Consider the following 23041-nt stretch of genomic DNA (forward strand, 5'->3'; position numbering starts at 1 on the left):
ATGAAGATAATGAAAATATAAATACATATCTTGTTAGTTCGGCCCATTTAAAAAGAAACATGTGGTATCAGCACATGAAGGAGGTGAGAGAGACCGTAAAATGAAAGCTGCTATGTATGTTCTCTCATCCCCCTATGCCATTGTTAGGAAAGATTTAATGATTGTATATAAATTTCCCTCCATGTGTCGACCCCCAAACTTTTTGCTGTTGTTTTACACCCTGGTCTAGACTTTGCCAGAGAAGCGCAGCCTTCCGCCACACTCCTCTGGGCTTTCGCTCAATTCTTATGGGGAAACTGACATGCCCTTATGACAGTCAGTTCTGGGAGACTTTGTTTCCCTTAGTCTTTTCCTCATGTTGCAGCTTTTGTGCAACATGAAACAAGAGTGCACTGTAACTTACTTTAACACGCTCTTGGGTCTCTAGTCATTCCAAAGGCCCTAGAAACTCTTGCTGGACTTATTATGAACTGTGCAAGTGTGTCACGGACAGGACTGTTGGCAGCTATCGTTTCTCTTGTGTTTTGAACTCTTTTTCACCATGTTATCCACGCTTACCGCGTTTGGCACAAATGAGTGGCCTGGCTCCAAAATGGCCATGCCACGAGGTTCTTTGTCCTGTCCTTTGGCCATCTTGCCCCTTCCCCAGGTCGAGCCGACCCGGGTCAGTCCTTATTTGGTCATGCACTTTCCTGCGAAACCCAAAGCTTTTGCGGGCTTCTGCATGCCTTGTGTGTATGCCTCCAGGATGTGGGCTGAGATATCTGTTCCCAATACACATCCTGGGTGCCAGAGAGTCTGGAGTGTCCTGAATGCCTGGGACCACCGTGGTCCGTGATAGGTCCACGTATGGTGTGAGTGTTTGTGAGCAGATCTCCCATTGGGTCCTCTCCGTTTTTGCACAAAGGGAACTTTGGATAAGAGGAGGCTGAAAACACCACTGCCATGTCGATCTCCTGATTCACACCGAACGAGGGATAAGGAGCCAAGTATCCTGCAAGAAGAAGCTGATTCGAGGAACTGCTGGTGATCCGATGAAGGTTTGGCACCCTGAATCGCTGTCGTCCTGCGAGACCCCTCTGCATCTGATCGCCCTAGAAGGTCTGGGAAGGCGCTTCGACCCAATGGAATAGTGGGATCAACTATTCCCGGCACCTTCATCAAACCCTGCAAGTAAGCCTCTTCGGAAGTGTGCCTGGGCCAACCAGTGGGCTGACCAGCTTACACTGGACGTTTGCTCTGTCACCGCTGCCGTTTTGGGGAAGCCCTCGAAACTTGGCCTACTGCTAGCTCTGTGTCCACGGCACTCTCACACCGAATATCGTACACTTGGCATTCCCAGGTCTGAAGTGAGAAGAGTGCGTCCGGACCAGAGTTAACGCGGTTGCCTTGTTGCCCTGCTGTGGTAACAACCTGTGCACGTTTGCTGCATTTGGGACACCCTCGCCCCTGCAGCCTGCTAACGCGGAATCTACACTGTGTCGAGACATCCTAATCATCGCCTCTGAACGTGCCAGCAACATGAACTGAACTGGCAAAGTCTGGGTCTGCCTGCGTCGGGGACCAGTGAGTAGTCCATACCCCAACCGGTGGCCCCTAGCGCAGGAACCCAATTCTCTTCCACCGCTGTTGCGAAATAGTGGATCTGTCCCGCACTCTCACCCTGCCTCCGCCCGCAAGTGGAGGTCTTGCTCGAGTAGTGGGGGACCTCTTCGTCATCGCTTCATCCACCTTCCTGAACAGTCAGAAACCCTTGAAGAGACCCTATTTTTGTCCATTGGCACAAGCATGTACTATTGAGCATAAGGCTCCTCTCTTCGTAGGGCTCGGACTTCCTCCTAGTTAGGTGAAATTCTGATGTCGAACTGGGACTAATGATTACTTGCACTGCCTGTTTTCCTCCCCATCTAGGTGGTCTACATATTACGTGCTCATAACTTCCTTAGGCCCTTCGGTATTTTATATATATTGTATGGATTGTGATGTATTGGTTTACTTTAGTATTATTGTGATTCTTTGCTATGGTCGATGTTACAAAGGCCTTGTAATAAATGTGTCTATATTTTTAATATAACACCTGTCTGGAGTAATTTGTAAGTGTCCTTGCTTTGTGTGCTCATTGAGGCCTTTCAGTCACCCTTACCCCTCTTGAGACTTAGTCTTGACCGCCGCCATCGCTACCCCGATTGGTCTGGCTTGTCCACAGGTTACCCTGTTCCAAGAAACTAGGCTAGCCTTCTGAACCTCTGCCCCTCCAGGTCCGAATTCAGAAATCCATCTCAACAGCCATGAATGCAGCCAGAACATTTATTGCAAAAGAAATACCTGGACACAATGCAAAGTGCCTCAGCCATCTAGCAGCGTGCACAAGCAGAGAAAAATTCGAAGGAAAATGGGCAACCCTATGATGGCGCTCTAGGAGAACATTTCCATATCAAGATGCTGATGTGAAAACACAAAAGATGGACAAAGAGATAAGCTGGACAAGCAAGTTGCTTGTATATTCATCTGTGGCTAGAGAACAAGTATAGGTTGTTGAAATGAAGATGTCATTTTCAGACATAATAGAAAAATCAGGAGTACCGGGATGCTGGGAGAGACCTCAGTTATTGGCAAATGGACGAGTTGCTAGCAGAGCAGAATAGGAAGAAGGAATGTTACCTTGCCCGCACACTTGTTGAAGGAGGAAACAGTAAGCATAGTGCAAATAGTGAATGACATGAGCCAAAAGTCATGGGCCAAATATTCTAAGCTAACGTGGGTTGACAATTAAGCAGGGCGGGTGTCCATAATACCAATAAACAATCGGACAACATGATTCAGGAACAAAGGCCTGGATCTTTTTGGAGAAAATAAAGGTTGCAAACAGATACTCTTAGGTCCCAGGAATTAATGGAGGAACTGCCCTGCTGATGGATCGATTGTGGGCTTGTGGATCCAGAGCTTATATGCAGTTGCCCAAGAATTGGGGAGTAACATGTTCTGTTGTGGTCATACATGTTCCTGCATTAGTGATTCCCCAAAGTGACCTTCATATTGATGAGTTTCCAAAGATAAATGAATATCAAAGAAAGAAGAGGTTGCTCAATCTCCATCGGCTGAAAAGGAGAACTATTTCTCCTCAAAGTCAATAGCCGCCTATGACGATATTCCAGCGGAGCATAGATTATTCAGCAAGACAGCAATGATATTTACATCTATATTTATGCCAGGACTTCGGATTGCAGTGAATGCCACGTGGTTACAAATAACCACATGGGAGCTGCTACAAACTATCAATGATACAATAAAATGATTCATTGCAGTCAAAGAAGAAATACGGGCCATAAGCAATCTGACCCTCCAGAACAGTTATGTCCTGGGCTTAATTACAGCAATGGAAGGAGGCGTGTGCACCAAGATCACACCTTCTGGCTGCACATTCATACCTGCCCATGATGGAGAAAATGGAACCCCGACATTAGCAACATATATGCTGACAATCTTGCATACGAAGATGGAGGATGAAGCTGATGAGGGGGAAGACGATTGGTTCACGTCTTCATTTTCATGTATTCCGACTTGGCTGGCAAATGCCTTCAAGCTACTTGGAGCAATACTAATATTGGTACTGCTAGGATTCTGTCTTGTAAGGATAGCATGTAAGGATCGTTATAGGACAATGCACGAAGACAGCTAAGAAAGCTACTGGGATGAAAATAATGATCGATATAGATGCTGAAAATGGTGAACATATGCAAAATGAGAACAGTATCTCTGAGAACATAAAATGTCATCCCCTGGCACTCCCAAGAACAAATTTCTACTACCCTAAGGATAGCAAGAAATATGTGGGATGTTGGATGCTAACTCGTCCTGTATTATTCTACTGGTAAACATGTTTTCAGCGATGCCTATTGCTTACGTTATTCTGCATTGTTCTAGGGCACAGAGAGAAGATGCATGAATAGGCTGAGCCGGTGCCGGCTAGTACCTGATAACGTTGTTATGGAAAATACTAAAGCCAAAGAGAAGTTGTGCAGTTGTTTCTGCTGTGTTCTTGAGAAAGGGAAGAGTTTTACCTCTTGCGGTTGCCACGGGTCACTCTGTCTGGGGGCCCATGGGAACTGTCAACAGATAGAGACTTGAAAAGCCAGAAAATTCTGGAAAGTGCCATCATGCATTTGTGGCTGCCTTAAAATGAGGGGCACCAGAGCAGTCAGACAGAAAGCTTCACTGGAGGATGGACTTTGTGCCCTAGTTGTGTCTTTTTCGGTGCACATCCGTTTAGAAATCTTCACGGTGTGTGGGTTCAACGGAAGTAACATTTCCTCCATAGGAAAATGATTGGGAGTAGGTCAAAAATAATAACTTTTCCGTTCAATGAATTTTCCCTAAAATGTACAGCTTAACTTGGTGTTCCCTCGTTGCAAAGCCCATGAGCACATACATGATTTCACAGAAGGAATTCACAATGAGATACAAAATGACGTCATGGTGGGGGGACCATCAACATGCAGGACACAGAGATAAGCTGGCCATCACTTCCCAAACCCGCTTAAATTTAAGTGTTTTGTTGTGATTATCCAGATTACCCTAACTCCTTTTTATTAAATATATATTTATATGCATTTGGTCAACTCGATAAAAAGCTGTTGACCGCATATCCGAGGACCAAAGCGGGATCGTTGTAACCACAGCATACCCCTGGCTGACCTTGGTTTCCCTTGTACTTGCATCCTGCTTGTTCCGCACTGGTGGAATCCCGTCCAGGGCTGTTCCTTCACTTATAGATAACTGTAGCTGGTTGGACCGGGTGCATTTGCTTGAGTCCCTCACCTGCTCTTTGCCTGGCCCCCTAGTAACATCCTTCTGGCCTTTCTTGCTTGAATACACAAGTGGCTTGCTGCTGCTCCGCCCACCTCTGTTGGGGGGACATCTTGGCTCACCTTGAGCCATTGCTTTAGCTATGGGATGTGATTAATCATGTGGACTCATCTGTGATCCCCAGCTTATAATCTCCTGTGTGGCCAGGGGATAGCAGTTGCTACCTGATCCTGACACTGGGGCTAGTTTTACGAGGGAGGATCACATGAGAGAAGATGGCTGTCAGGGAGATGTGGTGACCCCATCAGGAGACGTGGTATGCGTCCCTTCTTAATGAAGAAGACCTAATTCCTAATGGCTTGCTGTCACTTCAAAAATCCATCTCATTGTAAGACTAAAAAAGCACTTCTTGCAAAAAAATCCAAGCAGAACACCATCTATATTTCATGTACACATAATACGCACTTAACATCTCCTGTCTATTCGAAGATCCAAAACAATACAACTGTTAAAGATCTAAAGTTCTTCATGTGGACCCCACAATGCCTCAAGTACTGAGATGAGTTAGAGGAAGGAGTTAATATGGATTGAAGGAAACCCCAAGACAAAACGTGCAAAATAGTTGTCATAATTAAAATCAGCTACGCAGGATATTTAAAACCTGGGGAATACCTTCCATTGACAGGTGGTGACGAGAGATGCGGGTGGAGCGGGAAGCAGAACCAAAGCAGATGCAGATGCACAGTAATGGACCGTGCTAAGAGAGGCAGGCCCTTCCAAGCAACCGCTTGCAAGCCTGACTTGCAGGAGACTGGGAGAAGCACAGAAAGTGCTGCGAGAGGACTGCTATACCACCGGCAACAGCAGCGAGGCTGTGGGGGATGTAGTCTCTTGGAACAGCAGCAGTTCTGCTGGCGGCGGAACGCAGAGCCGGCGAAGGAACTGAACAAGGGTCTGCAGTGCAGGGGAAGCCTTCCCACATTGAAGACGTCTGCATCAGTGTGCCACAAGTCAGAAACGCCAGCAAATACTGGCGAGTTTGCCCATAGGTGTTGGGGACCCCGGGACATACAGACAAGCATCTGGACAATAAAAAACCTGTTTTGAATACCAACCAAGTACGTTGGAAAGACAAGATTTACACAAGTCTTCAATAAGAGTCAATATGGGGGAAGTTGGAGTAAATATCAGCAAATGAACAGTAAGGAAGAAGTTGAAAGGCCATATATGTACAAGTCTCCATATACGAGATGTCAATCTGGGGAACATTGGAACAAGCATTGTCACAAGCAAAATAACAGTGAAGCGGTTGACAGAACTTGTACAAGTCTCCATATATGTCACTATGGGGAAAGTTGAAACAAGTAGGATCTAAAGTCAAAGCAGTATAAACAGTGAAGAAGCACAACTGTGTTATACTGAAAGAGAACATTGTAAGAAGTCTTGGTGAAAGAAGCACACCAGGCAGTGAGCCTTTAGGAGACAAATACCTGGCAGGGAGTATACCAGGTGATCTGCAATACCCAGAGGGGGATTCCTAGCTGGGGAGTATACCAGGTAATTCATTTTGGAATATGTTGAAGAAAACGGAGCAGTATTTCCAAATGGAACTCTCATGCCCCTGCCGCAAACTAGTGAACGCAGGGGCTTGCATGCACGCCGGGACCCAGAAGCGCAGGTCAAGGAGAACAGGGGTGTGTGTATGTATGTGTTTTGGTTTGTGTAGAGTGTGGGGGCTGGCACTGAAATCCCAGGGGAGAGGGTTGGGGGCAGGGAGGAACAATAGGGGGGTTCTGAGGGTGAAACTCCCCAAATACTTAAAAAAAATAAAAATAAAAAATAAAAAATTTAAAAAAAACACACATTTTAAATGTCTCAAGAGAAAAAGGGCCTTTACAATTCCATTTTTTACGATCAAAAGAAAAATGGGGCATTGTTCATCAGTCTTCTCTTGAGACCTTTAAAATGAGGTCTATTCACATAGAACCGAAAGAAGCACATCAAGCAATGTGGCTTTAGGAGAAAGATACCGGACGGGAGTATATCAGGGGATCTGCAAAACCCAGAAGGATTCCGGGCAGGGGAGTATACCAGGAAAACATCCTCAAGAAAGTGTTGAGTGAAATAGACATTTCTGCTCATCTTGAGTAGTCATTGTTGAAAAGACACATTCACCAGTCTTGCCATCCTTTAAGAGTATTTGTGAAAAATAAACACTTTTGCCATTCTTCAAAAGACACATTTTGCTATTTCTAAGAAAGTGTTGAATGAAAGACATTTATTCTTCAAAAGACATTTTTGCCATCCTGAAGAAAGTGTTGTGTGAAAGATATTTCCGCTGCTCTTACGCCATCATTGGTTGAAAAGGACACTTTTGCTATTCTACCTGAATCAATCCAGGTGAAGGGAACCACCTCTTGGATTCAAGGATTGTTGGTTGAATTTTCACATTTGATTTTCACACACGTTTTGCTAAATCAAAACAGACATTTACTTTACACCTTTGATTGTTTTAGTGTGAGGGTCAGTTACGTTTTGGACACAAGGACAGTTTGCATAATTTTGACAAGACACAGACTGATCTTTAGTTTAAGTTTCTAAGGAAGGTAAACTCTCCTTAGAATAGAGACAGACGGTCCTTTATCCAACCCCTTTTCTTTAATAAAGGTGTCTGTTGAAAATATTATGACTGCCACTCATTTCTGAGCCATCACAGGGACCTGATCCTCACTAGATGCCTATACGCTTGTCCACCCCATTGCTGATCTTTTTCCCCTGCTGAGTACTTTCTATTGCTGTTGTGTCTTCCGTTTTGTGAGTTGTTTTCCCAGTGTCTTGTTTGTTGGACCTTGTTTGGATCTTTTCAGGGTTGCGGGTTCCAGTCACTACACTCTGAGCCCCCCAGCTCCACTAGCTGGAACGAAACTAGACAGACACTTCTCAGCACACTTGCAGGGTGATAAAGTTACTCTTTGAACAAAATGGGGTGCTTAAAAAGCACCTCTGCCCTAGTAGTATATGGGCCCCTAAGCGTATCATATCGGAAAACTAGTTGCAGTGACAGGGAACTTGATCAGTCCCTCTCATAAACTAAGTAAAACAAAACAGGGAAGGTTTAGGGGCTCCACAAAGTTAGGGAACAAGAACAGCAAATATTGAACTTCACCCAAACTTCAGAACTCACTCTAGTAACTTATTTCTTTGAAAGCACCTTATAATACCCTGCATTGTCTGGCGTAAGGACCAGTTCACCATTTCCCATTCAGATGAGGCATCTGGCAGCAATGAGATGCACATTCAATGAACCCTTCCCCTATGGTCGAGATGAAAAGTTATGATAGAAAACATCTGGTGGGGTGAGGTGGGGTGTGCTCTGTAAACAGAGGAGTACACATTGTAGCCTTGTGTTGTAGTTTGTGTTCATAAAGTATGACATCTGGATGACTGGAAGAGAAAATCTAAAATGAAGGACCACCACATAAGCTTGTTGCTGGGAGATAAAATAAAAAGTCAGTAGTAGAGCAAGAAAACAGGTCATGGGTGCTTGTGCCACCAGCACAAATAGTGCCAGTCAGCTTCTAAGAACTTAGAGGGACAAGTACAGCACTGCTGGAAAAGTGATGCCATTCACATAGGCACACAGTTCATCCGGAAGCAAGGAATCTGCAGGGAGGGAAAATGGAAATGACATTTCAAACAACCTTTAGGAACCACAAACGATACACACCAATTCCAGCAGGAAGCATATTTTGAAATAGGTTTCTGGCATTCTCTCCTGCAACCAAGTAAGTATACCAATAAGATGTTTTTTCGAATACATTTTTGAGAAAGCATTTCAGGGGCAAAATGAAGGTTACAATATTCTGTACCTCAAGAAATCCATGATTAACAAAGTCTGGGAAAACTGAAGATGAGTAAGTATCTCAGATTCCAAGTGGCAATCAATGTATCCCAACAGGACTCCCTTTGTGCATGGTTTATCCATCACAATGCAACCCTGGCACATTTTCACAGTCTGTGTTTTGATCAGTGGGAAATGACAGGCAAGGTTTTCCGATACCTAGAAAATAATTACAAACTCATCAAAATATGGTGCACGGTTTACAAGTTTGGTATGGGGCAAAGTTTTCTACCCAAAGATATTTTTTTCAATCAAATATACAAAAAACAGTATAACATATTCTACTTTATATTTACAGGTAAGACATAACAGTAAACCAACAATTTATTAATAAGGGTATGAATAAGAAGTAATTTTCTACTACTAGAAAGTAGTCAATCACATTTACTCCCAGAAATAACCAATGCTGTATTAACACTAATATGTGTGACAATTGCATGCGTTTTCACCAAATTCAAATTGCGCATTCAATAAGAACCCCTCACCACCATTTATCAGAATATATGAACAGAGAAGGGGTGGATTAACACCTTATTGGCAGAGGCCATACCAGAGTGTGTATCAATTTTCAAAATGCAACCACCACGTTACATTTGCCTACCACACATACAAAATCCTAAGGATGCCAGCATTTAGTATGCTGGCTATCTGTCTTTAAAGTTTTACCTTGCTACAAAATGCATCAAGAATCTAAGTATTTATTGGGAAAGGTGAGCAACTGGACATAAACATATAATAGCAGCTGCAGCAATCGATTTGCAGGGGAGCTGGGAGGTTGTAATAGGTGTTAGGCAGAATCTTATGCAGTTCCCTTAGGGAGCACTACAGAAGATTAAGACTACAGGTATATGCAATAAATCCCCTTTGGTATCAGTCTGTACCACAAAGATTTAGTTGGTAGCTGTGGCTGAGCAGCCAGACTTATCTCAAGAGGGAGATGAGCAGCCAGGGTTTACACAATAGGACTACAGTACTATGGAACAAGGAAACACTGACCAAAGCTTTGTATCAAAAAGAATATATATATTTATTTTACACACCAAGTTCACACATAAATCACCATCATTAAAGCAAGTTAAAACAGTCAAGAAAAGTATACACAACTCCCTATTTAAATTGTAGACAAGTTTGAGCAAGAGGGAAAACTGAGCAAAACGGTACAGTGTAAACCAAGCAGAAATGGCACTCTAACCATTTCTTCAGAGGGAGGGAAAGGGCAAGTCATACAGGGTTAGACTCCTAAACACACCAGCAACACTTTCCAATTGGATTGTGAACAAGTTAGGGAAGGCAGTACTTTAGCATAAGCAATACTTAGGTGAAAACCGAGCAAAATGGCACTTCAACAATATAGAAAGGGGAAGGAAAGGTGGTTATAAGAGTTTAGGTGCAACAACACATTTCTTAGTGAAAAGCAATCTAGAGAAGGCAGTTGTAACAGATTTAGCCAGAGTCAACAGGCCTGTGCCAGAGCCAATGGTTAGGCCTGTGCCAGAGTCAATGGTACAAGGCAAGTGTCCAGGGTCAAACGGTTCTAGTAGCTGCAGTCGAGTCTTTGTTTAACGATTTGAAAAGACGGTTGCAGGAGGTAAAAAGAAAATGTTAGACGAAAGGGGCGGCAGGCCCAGAAGGTAAGTAAAGGATTTAAAACACCTTTAGCAGCACCCAACGAAATGGGAGGCCTGGCAGAACAATGTACCTTGAAAGCAGAAGAGGCTCCTATGCTGGCGGTTGTTCCTGGCAGTTCCTGCAGTTCGGGAGATCCAGCAGAGAAAGAGAGGCTCTCGTCGTGGAGGAAGGTTCGAGTTACTGCATTGCCCAGGGATGAAGCCAGCCGCGGTGATGCCAAAACGAAGTAAAAGGTACGCTCCTTTAAATCACGGTGGTGGACGGGTGCCTGGCTATCCGGTCTCCTAGTGCTGGGCACTGGCGATTCGACCAAGGCAGGCCCTGGAAGGCGATTGGCAAACTGGTTGGCCCCACCAGCTCAAGGGAAGAAGACTCTTGCAGGTGAAGATCTTCTCGAGTCGTTGGAGAAAAGTGGTGAGGATCTGCAGCAGGGCTTCACTGGTGGTCCAGCCGTTGCAGATATCTTCAGCTTCTTTCCTCTTTCTTAGGTTTCTTAGTTCCAGTGGTGACGTCTTGTCCTCCAGTCCTCAGAGCCCTGCTTTTATGCAGAAAACCCCCCATTCATACAGCTTAGCTGTCACTCACACAGTGGGGTGGCTATCTTAGCGCGATACCCCCCAGCCTATCAGGGCAGAGTGCGACTTGGGTTGCTTAGATAACTCTGTCCAGGGTGCCTATTTCCCCTCCCACACATCCTGTCTACCCCAGACTCAGTGGCGCCGAAAGGAGGGCTTCTGTGCAGAAGCCCACCAAAAGGACGAACAAAGGATCCCCGACCTGGGCTAGGATTTCAGAGAAAGACACGAAAGAAATATTATCAAAGATCTGGCAATAAAAACCTACTGGAATAAAGTTAATAATAAAATAAACCGGTGGTATGTTAGAGACTGTCAGTAAAAGTGGTAGCCTCGAACAATGGGAAAATCCCATAGGAAAATATTCACAGTCGAATATTTACGGTAGTAACCACTGTCACCAGCCAAAAACACTGGAGAGAGGGACTGGACGGTACCTCCTCGAAAATGAACACCAGGGAAAAACGATTAACCCGGCCAAGTACTTCCATAGTAAGATGGGTTGTACTGGTTTTGTTCATAATTATTGACTAGTAAAATCAATGGGGTCTTTACATGCCCTGAGAGACAGTCAGTCCCAGAGTATGGAGTGTATGTTTGGGGGTCACTAGGAAACCCCTGTGTTAGTGCACAAAGGGTGCTGTGTAACACATGTAAAAAGGTGATACCTATGAGGGTGAGAAAAACCCTATAGACCATAAGCACAAAAGATAGCCTAAAACACACACCAGCAATATGTCTAAGAGTGGGAAAAGAGTCTCACTCTTAGCAGGAGAGAAAAATAAACCCTTCAAATCTAGCAAAGTTGCTGTGGGACTCTATAGGTAAGGGAAATTAGCCTTAGAAGAGAATTCTCCCTAACAATAGGGACATGAACTGGGGACCGCAAAGGCAAATGATATGGGTAAGATACAGTATTTCCAGTAATCAGAGGGTGAGAGGAGGGATATTGAGGTGAGTGGGGGTAGTGTTACTTTTGAGGCAGAGAAGACTGAGCTGGAGAGAAAACTTGAAATAAAACAAAAAAATAGGAGGTATTTTTGGATACACAGCCAAACATCGTTGGGGAAACAATATTTTTTTCTCCCACTAACCATCACTTTCCCCCCACATATTTTAGGACAGAAGTGTGTTCACATAATCAGACCAGTCCTAGAATATGTTGGGAAGTGTGGGATGTTTTTACCCATGCATCCAAACCCTACCATAAAACTGTGCAGTACTGGCATGGAAAACATCATGATGGCCAGCACTCTCCAGAGAGTGCACAGGGAAAACATGAAGAATAGGCTGCCACCCATTTTTGCCTATGTAGGGCACTGCCTAAAACCCCCATTGGGCTACACACACAGTAGCCTGAAACCATTGGGAATAGCAATGCTGATTGCCAAAAAGCAACTCAGAACTGTGGGGAATTCATTTTCTTAATCCCAAAAATGGTTGCAATACCGGTACTCACCACTATCAGAAAGCCGGCGTTTTAAAACCACCAGACTTTTGTGTAAAACTGAACAGAGGAACCCAAACCAGACCAAGGAAAGACTTGCTAAGAGGTGGATACAATGTAAAACTATATTCTGAAATGACTTGAAGGAAGTCATTATTTAATGTATAGGTAAAAATTGTAAGTTTGATTTAAACTGGGAACTAAAGTGACATTTAGCTGAATTCTGCCTGACAACTACCCCTGACAGGAGAAACCTGCTCAGCCACTCTTCCCAGGCCTAGCTGCATCCTGCTTCCCCACCAAAAGGAGTTGACACCTCTCTGATTGAATTACCTGGGGACTGCAGGAAACTGAACAATGGACTCAGGCAAATGTTATATTGGGGGGGCCGTAAAGTGGCTTCCTCTTGGGAGAAGTGGGAGAAGTGCCTCTGGGAGCCACCCGAGCTGGAGGCGGGAGCAGACAGAAGCTTCCCCATGTGCTTTGGAACCTAAACCACACCCATCTGGGCCAGAGCATAATTTTAAAAAGATAGATAACTCATAGTGCGGACTTGTCAGAATTATATAAGTAATATCATTATTCTTGTGATTTTTCTGTGCACGTTTTAAGAGGCGTTAGGACCCTGTGGTGTATTCTGGGGGGTTGCTAGGGGAAAATATGGTCTTACTCCAAATGTCTGCATGTTAAAAATCTGACACTTCATCAATTAATGTCCATACTCATTGCGCACATGTGTGTAATTTTTGGTAAATGTCCGATATTGGTAAACCAGTCAAAAAGCGCAAAATGTTGTCATTTTTGAATGCAAGCCCCCAGGAAGATCAGAGGCGGACAAGCATGGACCATAAGGAATATATAATGTGTACATGTAATTTCAACAAATTGTGTATCTGGGATATATGTATTTGAATCAAATATAGATTTGTGGGCAAATTGACATGGGGAGGATCCTCTGACCCATAAACAGACCTCATCATGATGACAAGCCATTTCCTTCCCCCAATCATGGGAGAGGGGAGAATTGGGCCAATGACAAGTAGAGAGGGGCAGGCTCAGTTATGCCACACACACACCCACTTCCAAAACATATATGGATATACATAAAAAGAGACTGCTGGGACAGGTAGAGACATTCAATTCCATTTTCTGCGGGATGCTCTGCCGGGAGACTCCAGACTTCACATCCATCAATCTCCAAAGACCAGAACTTTACTTCAGAACTTAAAGCAAGGGCCTAAACCCACAAACTGAGAACTCTTCTCAGCAGGCTTCATCAGCCTTAAAATCATTTGCAAACTATTCCATAGCCGGGCGAGCTGTCTGAATTCTTTTGCCAAGAACTTTTGCCAGTACCCGGAAAGCAGTGTTACATCCAGAATCCACTTGATCCGGACCGGAAAGCAGAGCAGTATCCAGAACCAGAGGCCGCTGAATCCAGAGAGGCTAGACCAGCAGAGCAGAGCTGACCCACACCGCTGTGAGCAGAACCAGAGATCCGGATCGCTGTGAGCAGAACCAGTGCCTGATTGACCCGCCGAGCAGACAATACCGCTGCCGGACGTGTTGACCAGATCCGTGACGAGGCCTATTTCAAATTTATATTGTGAGTACCTAGCAGAACTGTGCAGACCCAATCCCTTAGTTAAAATACCCTAATCCAAACTATTTTAACCTAAGTAGAACTGCCTCCTAGTAATCCTGTCATCTGTCATTCTGAAGCTGCGAGCTGTCATCTGTCATTCTAAAGCTGCAAACTGTCACCTGTCATTTTGAGTTTTACTTTAAATCCGAAAATCTACCTTTATTAAATCGTCCGTATCGCTTGAACCGTTTGGGCTAGGAACGAGATTTAACTTTCCTCTGAAAGCTTAGACCTAGAACCGACTTCCTACTCCCTATACTTTTTCCGGACTCGCAAAATTTACCGCGATTTGGCTCAATTTCTCCACTTGTCAAAATAGCAGCTCCATTCTTTCCTTTGTTAAAATCCGTTTGCAACCTGGTAATAACTCAGAGCATTGCTAAAGTGAGCCTGAACTAATACCAACAAGCACCTCTCACTCACCCTGAATCTCAAGAGGGAATCAAAAGCATTTGTAGCACATTTCCCATCCATTGCCATCACATTTAAAAGCATTTTGGGCCCGTGTTTCAAACTTCTACCTGTTTCCTCTAAGCTTGCTGGGGGGGGAACTGCATTTCGTATTGCATTTTGAGGGATTCTTGAAGACTGTGTGCTCTCCTTCCATTTCTTACATTGCATAGGGGGGGGGGAGGTGAATTGCCAGAGAAAAAGTGATTACATTGTTGTTGGTTGAATCATATCAAGTTTATTTGCTGTACTGCATTTTATTCCACCTTGCATTTCCTTGAAACCATGAAGCATTTTCAGCTACCTCATCCTCTACACTACTCCTAAGTAACCAAATCAGTGTACCCCTGTGACATTATCCATTGTTGATCACGGTCATATTCTGAAGTGTGATATCAGTTATCAATTTATTTATAAAGTGTGATAGATATATATTGTTGAATTGTCCAAATAAACCTTTTAAATTTGCAAAACAAACCTACTTCTTGGCTCAGTGGGGTCAGGGGTATTCTAAGAGGGGGGTGTTATACAAGGGTTGTCATCCAGAGTACTGAATTGGACATAAAAATACATCAATAAGGGTTTTCTTCAGCATCCCAGACTAGGCATTGACTTAGCTGTAGTGTTGATTGAATATCGCTTACAAAGTGGGGGCTCGTAGCCGGAGATTCTGGGTTAGATCTATCACTTGTGCAGATTAATACAGTGTGCTAACTGACAGGAGACAAAAATCCGGTCGGATCACCACGCTGTGTTACGCTGTAAAGCACTCCTCAAAGGAACGCTCTAAGGAAACGGTCTGTTTTGCAAAAATAAAATACAAACTTCTGTAAGTCAGGAAGGAACTCAAATTCCAGAATGACGACACTGGTATACATCAAAATAGCCAGAGAGCACTTCTTACATAAGCTATTTGTGAGAGGTGAGTGGACTCATCAGGACCAAACGGTCTGGTTGCAGGCAATCGCACAACAGGTCACTGAAACAGGGTCAGATATATGGAGAGATCAGGGTCCCCTACATGTGGCCCTGAGTGAACTATATATGGCCCCTAAAGCAAAAGATGAACATAATAAGATTGCCAGGATAGCGGCATATTTGTACCTATATATGGGAGCCATGCAGGATAAATGTGCTGAAGGCCAAGATCTGGCAAATAGGCAACAGATGGCGTTAGAGAAGGCCCAATCTGATCTGGACTCTTCTGAGCAGAGGCTGCTCAGGAGCCAGGAGTCAGAAAATGACAGCAGACAGTACATCACTAAAATAAAGGAGGATATGGATGTGCTGCAACAGGAAAAGGCTGTCCAGGATACCAGATTTCTGGCCTTACAGAGGGAGTACCAAGAAGGTTTGGACTCCCTACTGCAGAGCCAGAAAAAGCTGGAGCAACAATTAGATTTCAATAGGGCATGTGCTGAGCAGGTAGTCACCCTGCAAAGCCACCTAGATAGGGAAAAAGAGGAAAGCAATAAACTGATTTTGAAAGACCTGGATACCCAGTCAGAGTTTGACCAGGAGCGCCAGAAAGCTGGTGCCTTCCAAAGGCAAAGTGACGACCTGGCGGCACAGATGCAGGCTCTTACTCAGGAAAGGGATACCTTAGGCCGGGAAGTCTGCCACTTAAAAAGGAAAATGGAAGAAAATCACCTGGCCCTCCAGGGACTGGGTGACCTCCAAAAAGAACACCAGAACTTGTTAGAGCACACCAGGAGGGTGGAGGAGGCTCTGTCAAGAAAGGAGCAGGCCAGTAGGGATGGGACTCAGGAGGTAACCCTCCTGCAGCAGAGACTGGCCCAGTACTCCAGGACCAATCAGGAGGCACAGAGAGAGAATGAGGCTCTCTGCCAGCACAATGATAGGCTCCAGCAACAGGTAGCGATGCAGGAGAGAGTCTAGTAAGGCCTTAACTGAGGAACTGAAAGCGCAGGCTCGTGCATTGCAACAGGGGAGGATAGAGATGAGGTTCGCTGGGAAAGAGAAACTCCTGAGCATAACCTCAGGAGCCCTAGTAACAGAGGCCTTCATCTCTCCCAGTCCCTGGACTCTGCCACCCCCATGTCCCCTCGCGCACATGAGTCCAGGGCCACGGGGATGGCAGATTACTATCCAGCTAGAAGTATGGGGCTCATAGGCCAGTACCTCCCAGGAATGGATGGGCGGGCATCCGGGTATGGGCACCCAAGCCCAGTGCAATTTAGTGGGGAACCCCAGGAGAGTAGGCCCATTAAGGGCATCCTGAAAACCTCTGCCCAGTTAGGTCAGTGGGGGGGTACCCATCAAATCCTGGCAGCAAGGAGGGATCTGAAGACTCCTCTGAGCATTACAGGACACAGGAGACCAGGTCCCCACATTCTGCCAGCCATTCCCAGGCTCGCAGAATCCGGGAAAACCTGGAAGATCAGACGGGCACCTCTGGGAGCAGTGCTTCTGAGTCAGAGGATGAATGGACCAGGGTTACCCGAACCAAAAAGGCCAATAAGGCAAAAAGGGCCTTGCTTAAGGACCCATTGAAACAAATAAAGGCAATAAGGAGTGTCATCACGCCTTATCATAAGAACGCCAAGTATTCTGTTTGGGAACACTTGGAGCTCTATGAGCAAATGATGGAGACTTTCCATTTGAAGGACAGCAGTGGCTGCATCCAGTACGTCAAATGGACCTTCTCACCAGAATACTCCAGTTTCTTTGCAGGGCTGGAGGATCAAAACCATTCAAGGTGGTCCACATACAGGGCGGCCATCTTGAAACATTTTTCTGTGCACAGAAATCCTCAAGAGGCTCGCAAGGCAGCCTACAATCTGCAATGTGGGGAGGATATACAAGAGTTTGTGCAAGAATTAAAGCGTGCTTTTGCGCAGACCACCAGAAGGGTGCGCACGGATAGCAGAGAATTTATCAATACGTTTTTCCAAGCCTTATCCAAATACATAATGACCCAGCTCGTGAGAGATTTTCATGAGAAAAGATCTTTAGACAGGGTCATTGAACAGGCTACCCGGATCTATGAGGTGCAGAAGCCCATCGAAAATAAAAATAATGCGCAGAAAAACCCCAAAACAAACAGCACCCCTGCTGCTGCCAAGGTGGCAGAGGTAAAGGTCACCCCCGTTTTAGATTTGGAGATGGGGGGGGGCCTAAAAACCTGCCTGCACCAAATAATTCACAGGTAGTCCCACAAATGGGGTCCCTCGCTCCCCTGAGTATGTAAGTCCCCGCTACAAGGGAAACCGACCCATCCTGGGTTATGTGTGGACTCCTCCAGCCCAAGGGGGGGGATCCAGCCAAGCACCTGAGCAGGGAACTTCCCTCCTAACGTCCCGCAGGAGGGCAGAAATTCACCAAATCCTGGGCAGAACTTTTTCCCCAGGTATCCACCCAATTTCCAGCCCCAAAATCATCCATCCTTCTTTCCCCAATTCCCTGAGCCCAGACAACCTAATCCGGGAGAGGGGAGGCCAAGGGTGGAGGGGTACCCGAATCTTCCCAATCCGGGGTATTACCAGAGAAGGGATAGCTACCCTTCCCGGGATCAGCCCAGGGGAGAAAATAGAGCCCCGTATCAGCCTGAGCGGGTTTCACAACTTGAGCGCCAGGTCCAAAATATGGCACGGGAACTGGGTCACATACTGAGGGCTCAACAGAACCCTCAGATGAGCATGCCACCGCAAAATGCCCCAAACTCTGGGCCTGGTGCTCCAGAACAATGACGGGGGCAGCACCCCGATAACCCACCGGTTCCCAGGGAGGAGGCACAAGGGGAAGAGGGGTGTAAAGCCTTGGAGGAAGCTTCCTTCCTCACTTGTAAACAGCCCCTGCAAACCCAGGAACCAGAAACGAAATCTCCTGCCCCTGAAAGTCAGCCTCCAAAGGAGCAGAGGGGGGGTAGGAGAAACAAAGTACCCAAACAGACCCACTTTGTGGAGGAGGTACAGATCTTCCAATTTGAGGGAGAGGAATCCTCAGAGGATCCTGGGAAAAGGAGCTTCTCCTTTAGAGATGGGGGAACTCCTCCCAAAGAAAAATGGGTCCCAAGGGATTCCAATCCAGACTGGGGAGATATGGAGACTGAGCTACCGCCGCCCATCATCTCATCCCAGAACCCACATTACCGAAATCCCCTGGTTCAAACCCATCCTGGTGACTGCCTCCAAAAAGGGAGGGCGGCCCAGAACCGAAACCAGGGGAACCCACAATGGCTCTGATCTCCAGTTGCCAACTTTTTCTTTCAGATTCCCAAGACGCTCCACAGAATTCTGCCCAAATCTCTTCTCTCGCCATGACCAAAACCAGAAAGTTAGCCCACCAGTTGTCCAAAAATGTGCATTATCTGTGCCCCCTTGAGGAGAAGGAGGGAAGATATTATGCCGCGGTACAAGTACAAGGGCAGGGTACAATTTCGGCACTGGTGGACACTGGATCCCAAGCTACCCTTCTGTCCAAAAGGGCCTTTGATGAACTAAATGCAGGAAGGGGGGAGAATTACCGTATTCCTCTCACCTCTCTTCCTGGACAACTGCAGAACGTTGACGGGAAGGAAATTCCCGTCGAAGGGACTGCAGACTTGGACATTAAAATTGGGCGACACAAGGTGAAACACCCGGTCATAGTAGTGACTCCAGAGGGCACCCCTTGTTTACTAGGGAACGACCTCCTGAGAAGGTTGTCACCCCTAATAGATTGTGTAAACAAGGTCCTCTGGACCCAGACTAGCCGACCAATAAAATTAAAACAGAGTGTCAACCATGTTAGTTTAAACGGCACCTGCCACATGGTTGAACAAAAATCTGACCAAGTAGAATTTCACTTCCAGAACAACCAAATTCCAGACGTGTCAGTAATAGCAGTAGGACAACAGACTGGTGATGGGGGGTCCTCTATTTCTGAAAATCAACCTTCCTTCCAGTTTAAGGTGGTATTCCACACTGGAAGGAAACACTCTGAAATTCTTTACCAATCCACAATCAGACACTCCCACTCCTATAGTGCAGAAAGATGTGAAATCAGCTCAGAGCCGGGCTGATATTCAGCAAATTGGAGAGCAGTTGTTCATCCCTGTTAAGTTAAATGATGGGAAGGACTCTGTTCTCGCCCGAGTGTGTGTGAACAACGGTAAGAGCTTCATCAGCGAAGCCATGTTCCGCCAACTCCCAAAAGTTCCAGCCATTCCCACATTCAAACTGATACACAAATGGGAAATGGACCTGGAAGCACCCAATTCAAAACATCTCCTGCCAAGCAGGTGTATGCTCAAAATCTCCATTGGCAACAAGAGCATAGTCCATAATTGTTGGGTCGTGCGAGACGTCACTGCCGCCTTTTACTTAGGCAGTGACATTCTCAATCGCTTTGCCATTAGTTTGGACCTAATAAACTTCAAAGCTTGGTCCCGATTAGCGGATAATCCCATGGGCTTTGATGATCCAGAAAAAGCATTTAGGTCAGCTCAATTGCTACCTTATGCAGTTGAAATTCATATTAAAGAGAAAGTCACCATCCCAGAAAGGACCCGACAATTCTCCCTGGAAGTGAAAGTTAAAAGAGGACAAAAACTGAAAAACCCTGATGCGTATATTCATCTAAATGCTTCTCTCCAACAGCAAGGGTCAGGGGTAAACCCAACACCATTAGTCAACATAGAACATGACACCATTCCAATAGAGGTGGATAACAGCGACTTAAAGAGTATTACTCTAGCCGCAGGCACCATCATTGGAATGGCGGTTGATGACCGACATTTTTCCATTGATCTAGGAAATGAACTGTTAGGACCAATCCCCAAGGACTGTTTTGACAGTGACAGTGAGGACAATACAACACCAGACAGGATTTTCACCCGGTATGGGGGGGAACTTCCTGGTGTACACTTCTTGCCCTTATGGTAAGGAAGATGTGACTTGTGACTTCAGGAGGGATGAGGGGATTTTCCAGGTCCATGAGGGCTGCCTTTCCCACCTGAAGCCTCCGGTCCAAATCAGCACTCTGACCAGGGACTTCTCCACCCAGCTGGAGGAGGCCATTGAGATAGCAAAACCAGAAGTCTTTCCAGGCTTCAGGCAGATGGTGGGAGAGTCAACCTAGCTGATGCCAGTGTGACTCTGGAACAGAAGCAAAAGTTGAAACAAGTTTTCTTGGATTTCCAAGATCTTTGCGGTAGACTCATATGACTGTGGTCGCACCGACATCCACACAACAACAATTCCCACGGACCCTGGAATGACTCCAGTGTTTGTGAAGCAATAACGCTTGCCTCTCGCATCAATGGAGTCCCTTACTGAAATAATTAAGAACCTTGAGTCCCGGGGAATAATCCGTCCAGTACACAGCACCTTCAATAATCCGGTGCTGGGAATATTGAAGCCAAATGGCCAGTGTAGACTCTGCGCCGACCTTAGGGAGCTCAACAAACGGGTCCATACTTCCCGATGGCCTCTGCCCTACATTGACCAAGGGCTGGCCCAGATTCAGGGGTCACAGGTATTCACAGCAATAGACCTGACCAATGGATACTGGACCGTGCCTGTCAGTAGGGAGGACCAATACAAACTGGCCTTTACCTTTGGGGGCCAGCAGTACACATGGACCCGGACTCCCTTCGGATACCTCAACTCCGGCAATGAATTCAACATTTTCTTACATAAGGCCATGCCCGACCTGGGTGCGAGGGGTAACCTGGCTTATGTAGATGATGTCCTCATCAAAAGTTCATCTGTGGAGGAACACATAGCGGAGATCCGTTATGTTCTGATGCAGTTGAGGGCCGCCGGAGCAAAACTTTCCTTTCAGAAAGCACAGTGGTGTAGAACCCGTGTTAATTTCTTGGGGCATGAGATTACTCCTCAGGGTCTCTGTCCCCAAGAAAAGAAAGTGGAAGCACTCCAGAAACTGAAGGATCCTACAACTCTGCGGGAACTAAGGAGCCTCCTTGGACTGACTAATTACAGCAGAAAGTTCATTGAGGGCTATGCAGAGATCACTAGACCCCTGATTCATCTCCTGAAGGGGGAGGGTCAAGTGGGAATGGGGTCCAGAACAAGCTGAGGCAGTAAGACAACACAAAAGAAGCCTCTCACAAGCGCCTTGCCTAGCTTACCCTGTCAGAAACAAGGAGTTCTTCCTGGAGACAGGGTTCTCTAATACGTGCTTGACGGCAGTATTGTACCAAAAGCATGACAAGGTCAATAAAGTAATCTCCTATGCGAGCAAAACTTTAGCCTCTGTGGAGGAAAAATTCAACGATTGTGAGAAGGCACTCCTGGCAACGGTGTGGGCATTGAAGAATTACCGCCCGTTTATCCAGGGGGAACACATCATAGTGGAGACTCCACACCAGCCTCTGCAATATCTCCAAAGTGACAGAATCCGGGCCGGAAATGTGAGTAATTCCTGAATTACGTCCTGGATTCTGTCAATGCAAGGCTTTCCTGTGGAGGTCAGATATGGCCAAAACAAGAAGAGTCCCCTTGCGCAAGGTCTGGATGACTTGCATGATTGTGCCAGAGAAAACTGTCTCGAGGACGAAAGTCTAAAAATCAAGGACAACATGCAGGCATACCTTAATTCCCCACACAAAGTCTTTGAAGAAGACAAGTGTGAGGGAATGCCCACTGTCTGTGGATGGATGCTCTTACCATGTTGACAACAACGGGGAGAAAGAACTGGTGGCCGGCGTAGGGAATGCATGGGTGAATGAGTCCCCAGAACCCTCCGCTGGATACAAAATTGGTCCCCGAAGTAGTCAGGTGGCAGAGTTGATGGCTGTGCATCAAGCCATCCTCATTGCCGTCCAACATCAACTCCATGAACTGGTCATAATCACAGATTCGGATTATGTACGGAACGGGTTCGTGGAGCACCTGGTTAATTGGAAAACCAGAGGCATGTTATGTGCTAACAACAAACCCTTGAAACATGGGATGTTGATCCAAAACATTTGCAAATCGACTTTGTAGGCCCTGTGATTCGCTCGTCTAGAGGAAACAAGTATATGTTGACCGTTACATGCTTGTTTACCAAGTGGGTGGAATGTCTCCCAGCCCCAAATTGCAGGGCAGAAACAGCAGCTGCCCTGATGATTAACCACATCTTTTCCCGTTTTGGTCTACCTCAAAGGATTGAGTCAGACAGGGGTAGCCACTTCACCAGTGAAGTAATGACAAAGATGTGGGAGATCCTGGGGGTGAAAAGGAAGCTACACATTGCTTACAGGCTAGCTTCTTCTGGTGCAGTGGAACGCTACAATCGGACAATTGTGAGCATATTAAAAAAGTTTGTGGTAGATTTTGGGCCAAGTTGGGATATCCGATTACCTCTGGTCCTAATGGCCATCAGATCTACCCCTTCATCTGCAACTAAAATGTCACCATTAGAGTTGATGACCAGACGCAAGATGGTGCTTCCCCAGCATTTGCTCTACAGGACCCAAGAGCAGACACTGATAAATGCCTCCACAACTCATGAGTATGTGGAGAATTTAAGTAAACACCTCCAACATGCTTTTGGCTATGCTCAGCAGAATCTAGAAAGATCAGCTGAGAGTATGAAAACGCACTATGATTTGAAAACCACCAGGAAGGATAATGATTTGG

General features: G+C 45.8%; 1 protein-coding gene across 4 annotated transcripts in view; it reads right to left on the reverse strand.

Annotated features, from left to right (window-relative positions):
• The window catches only part of AP4E1 (adaptor related protein complex 4 subunit epsilon 1), an 822644-nt gene that overhangs the window by 83912 nt on the left and 715691 nt on the right, over positions 1-23041 (reverse strand). For all 4 annotated transcript variants that reach the window (XM_069624813.1, XM_069624815.1, XM_069624816.1 and 1 more), the window contains one exon: positions 8676-8866. In XM_069624813.1, coding sequence (XP_069480914.1) covers positions 8676-8866 — 191 coding nt within the window. The remainder of the gene's footprint in view (positions 1-8675; positions 8867-23041) is intronic.

This window comes from Ambystoma mexicanum, chromosome 11 (assembly GCF_040938575.1).
Source record: "Ambystoma mexicanum isolate Mex_15411 chromosome 11, UKY_AmexF1_1, whole genome shotgun sequence".
NCBI lineage: Eukaryota > Metazoa > Chordata > Amphibia > Caudata > Ambystomatidae > Ambystoma > Ambystoma mexicanum.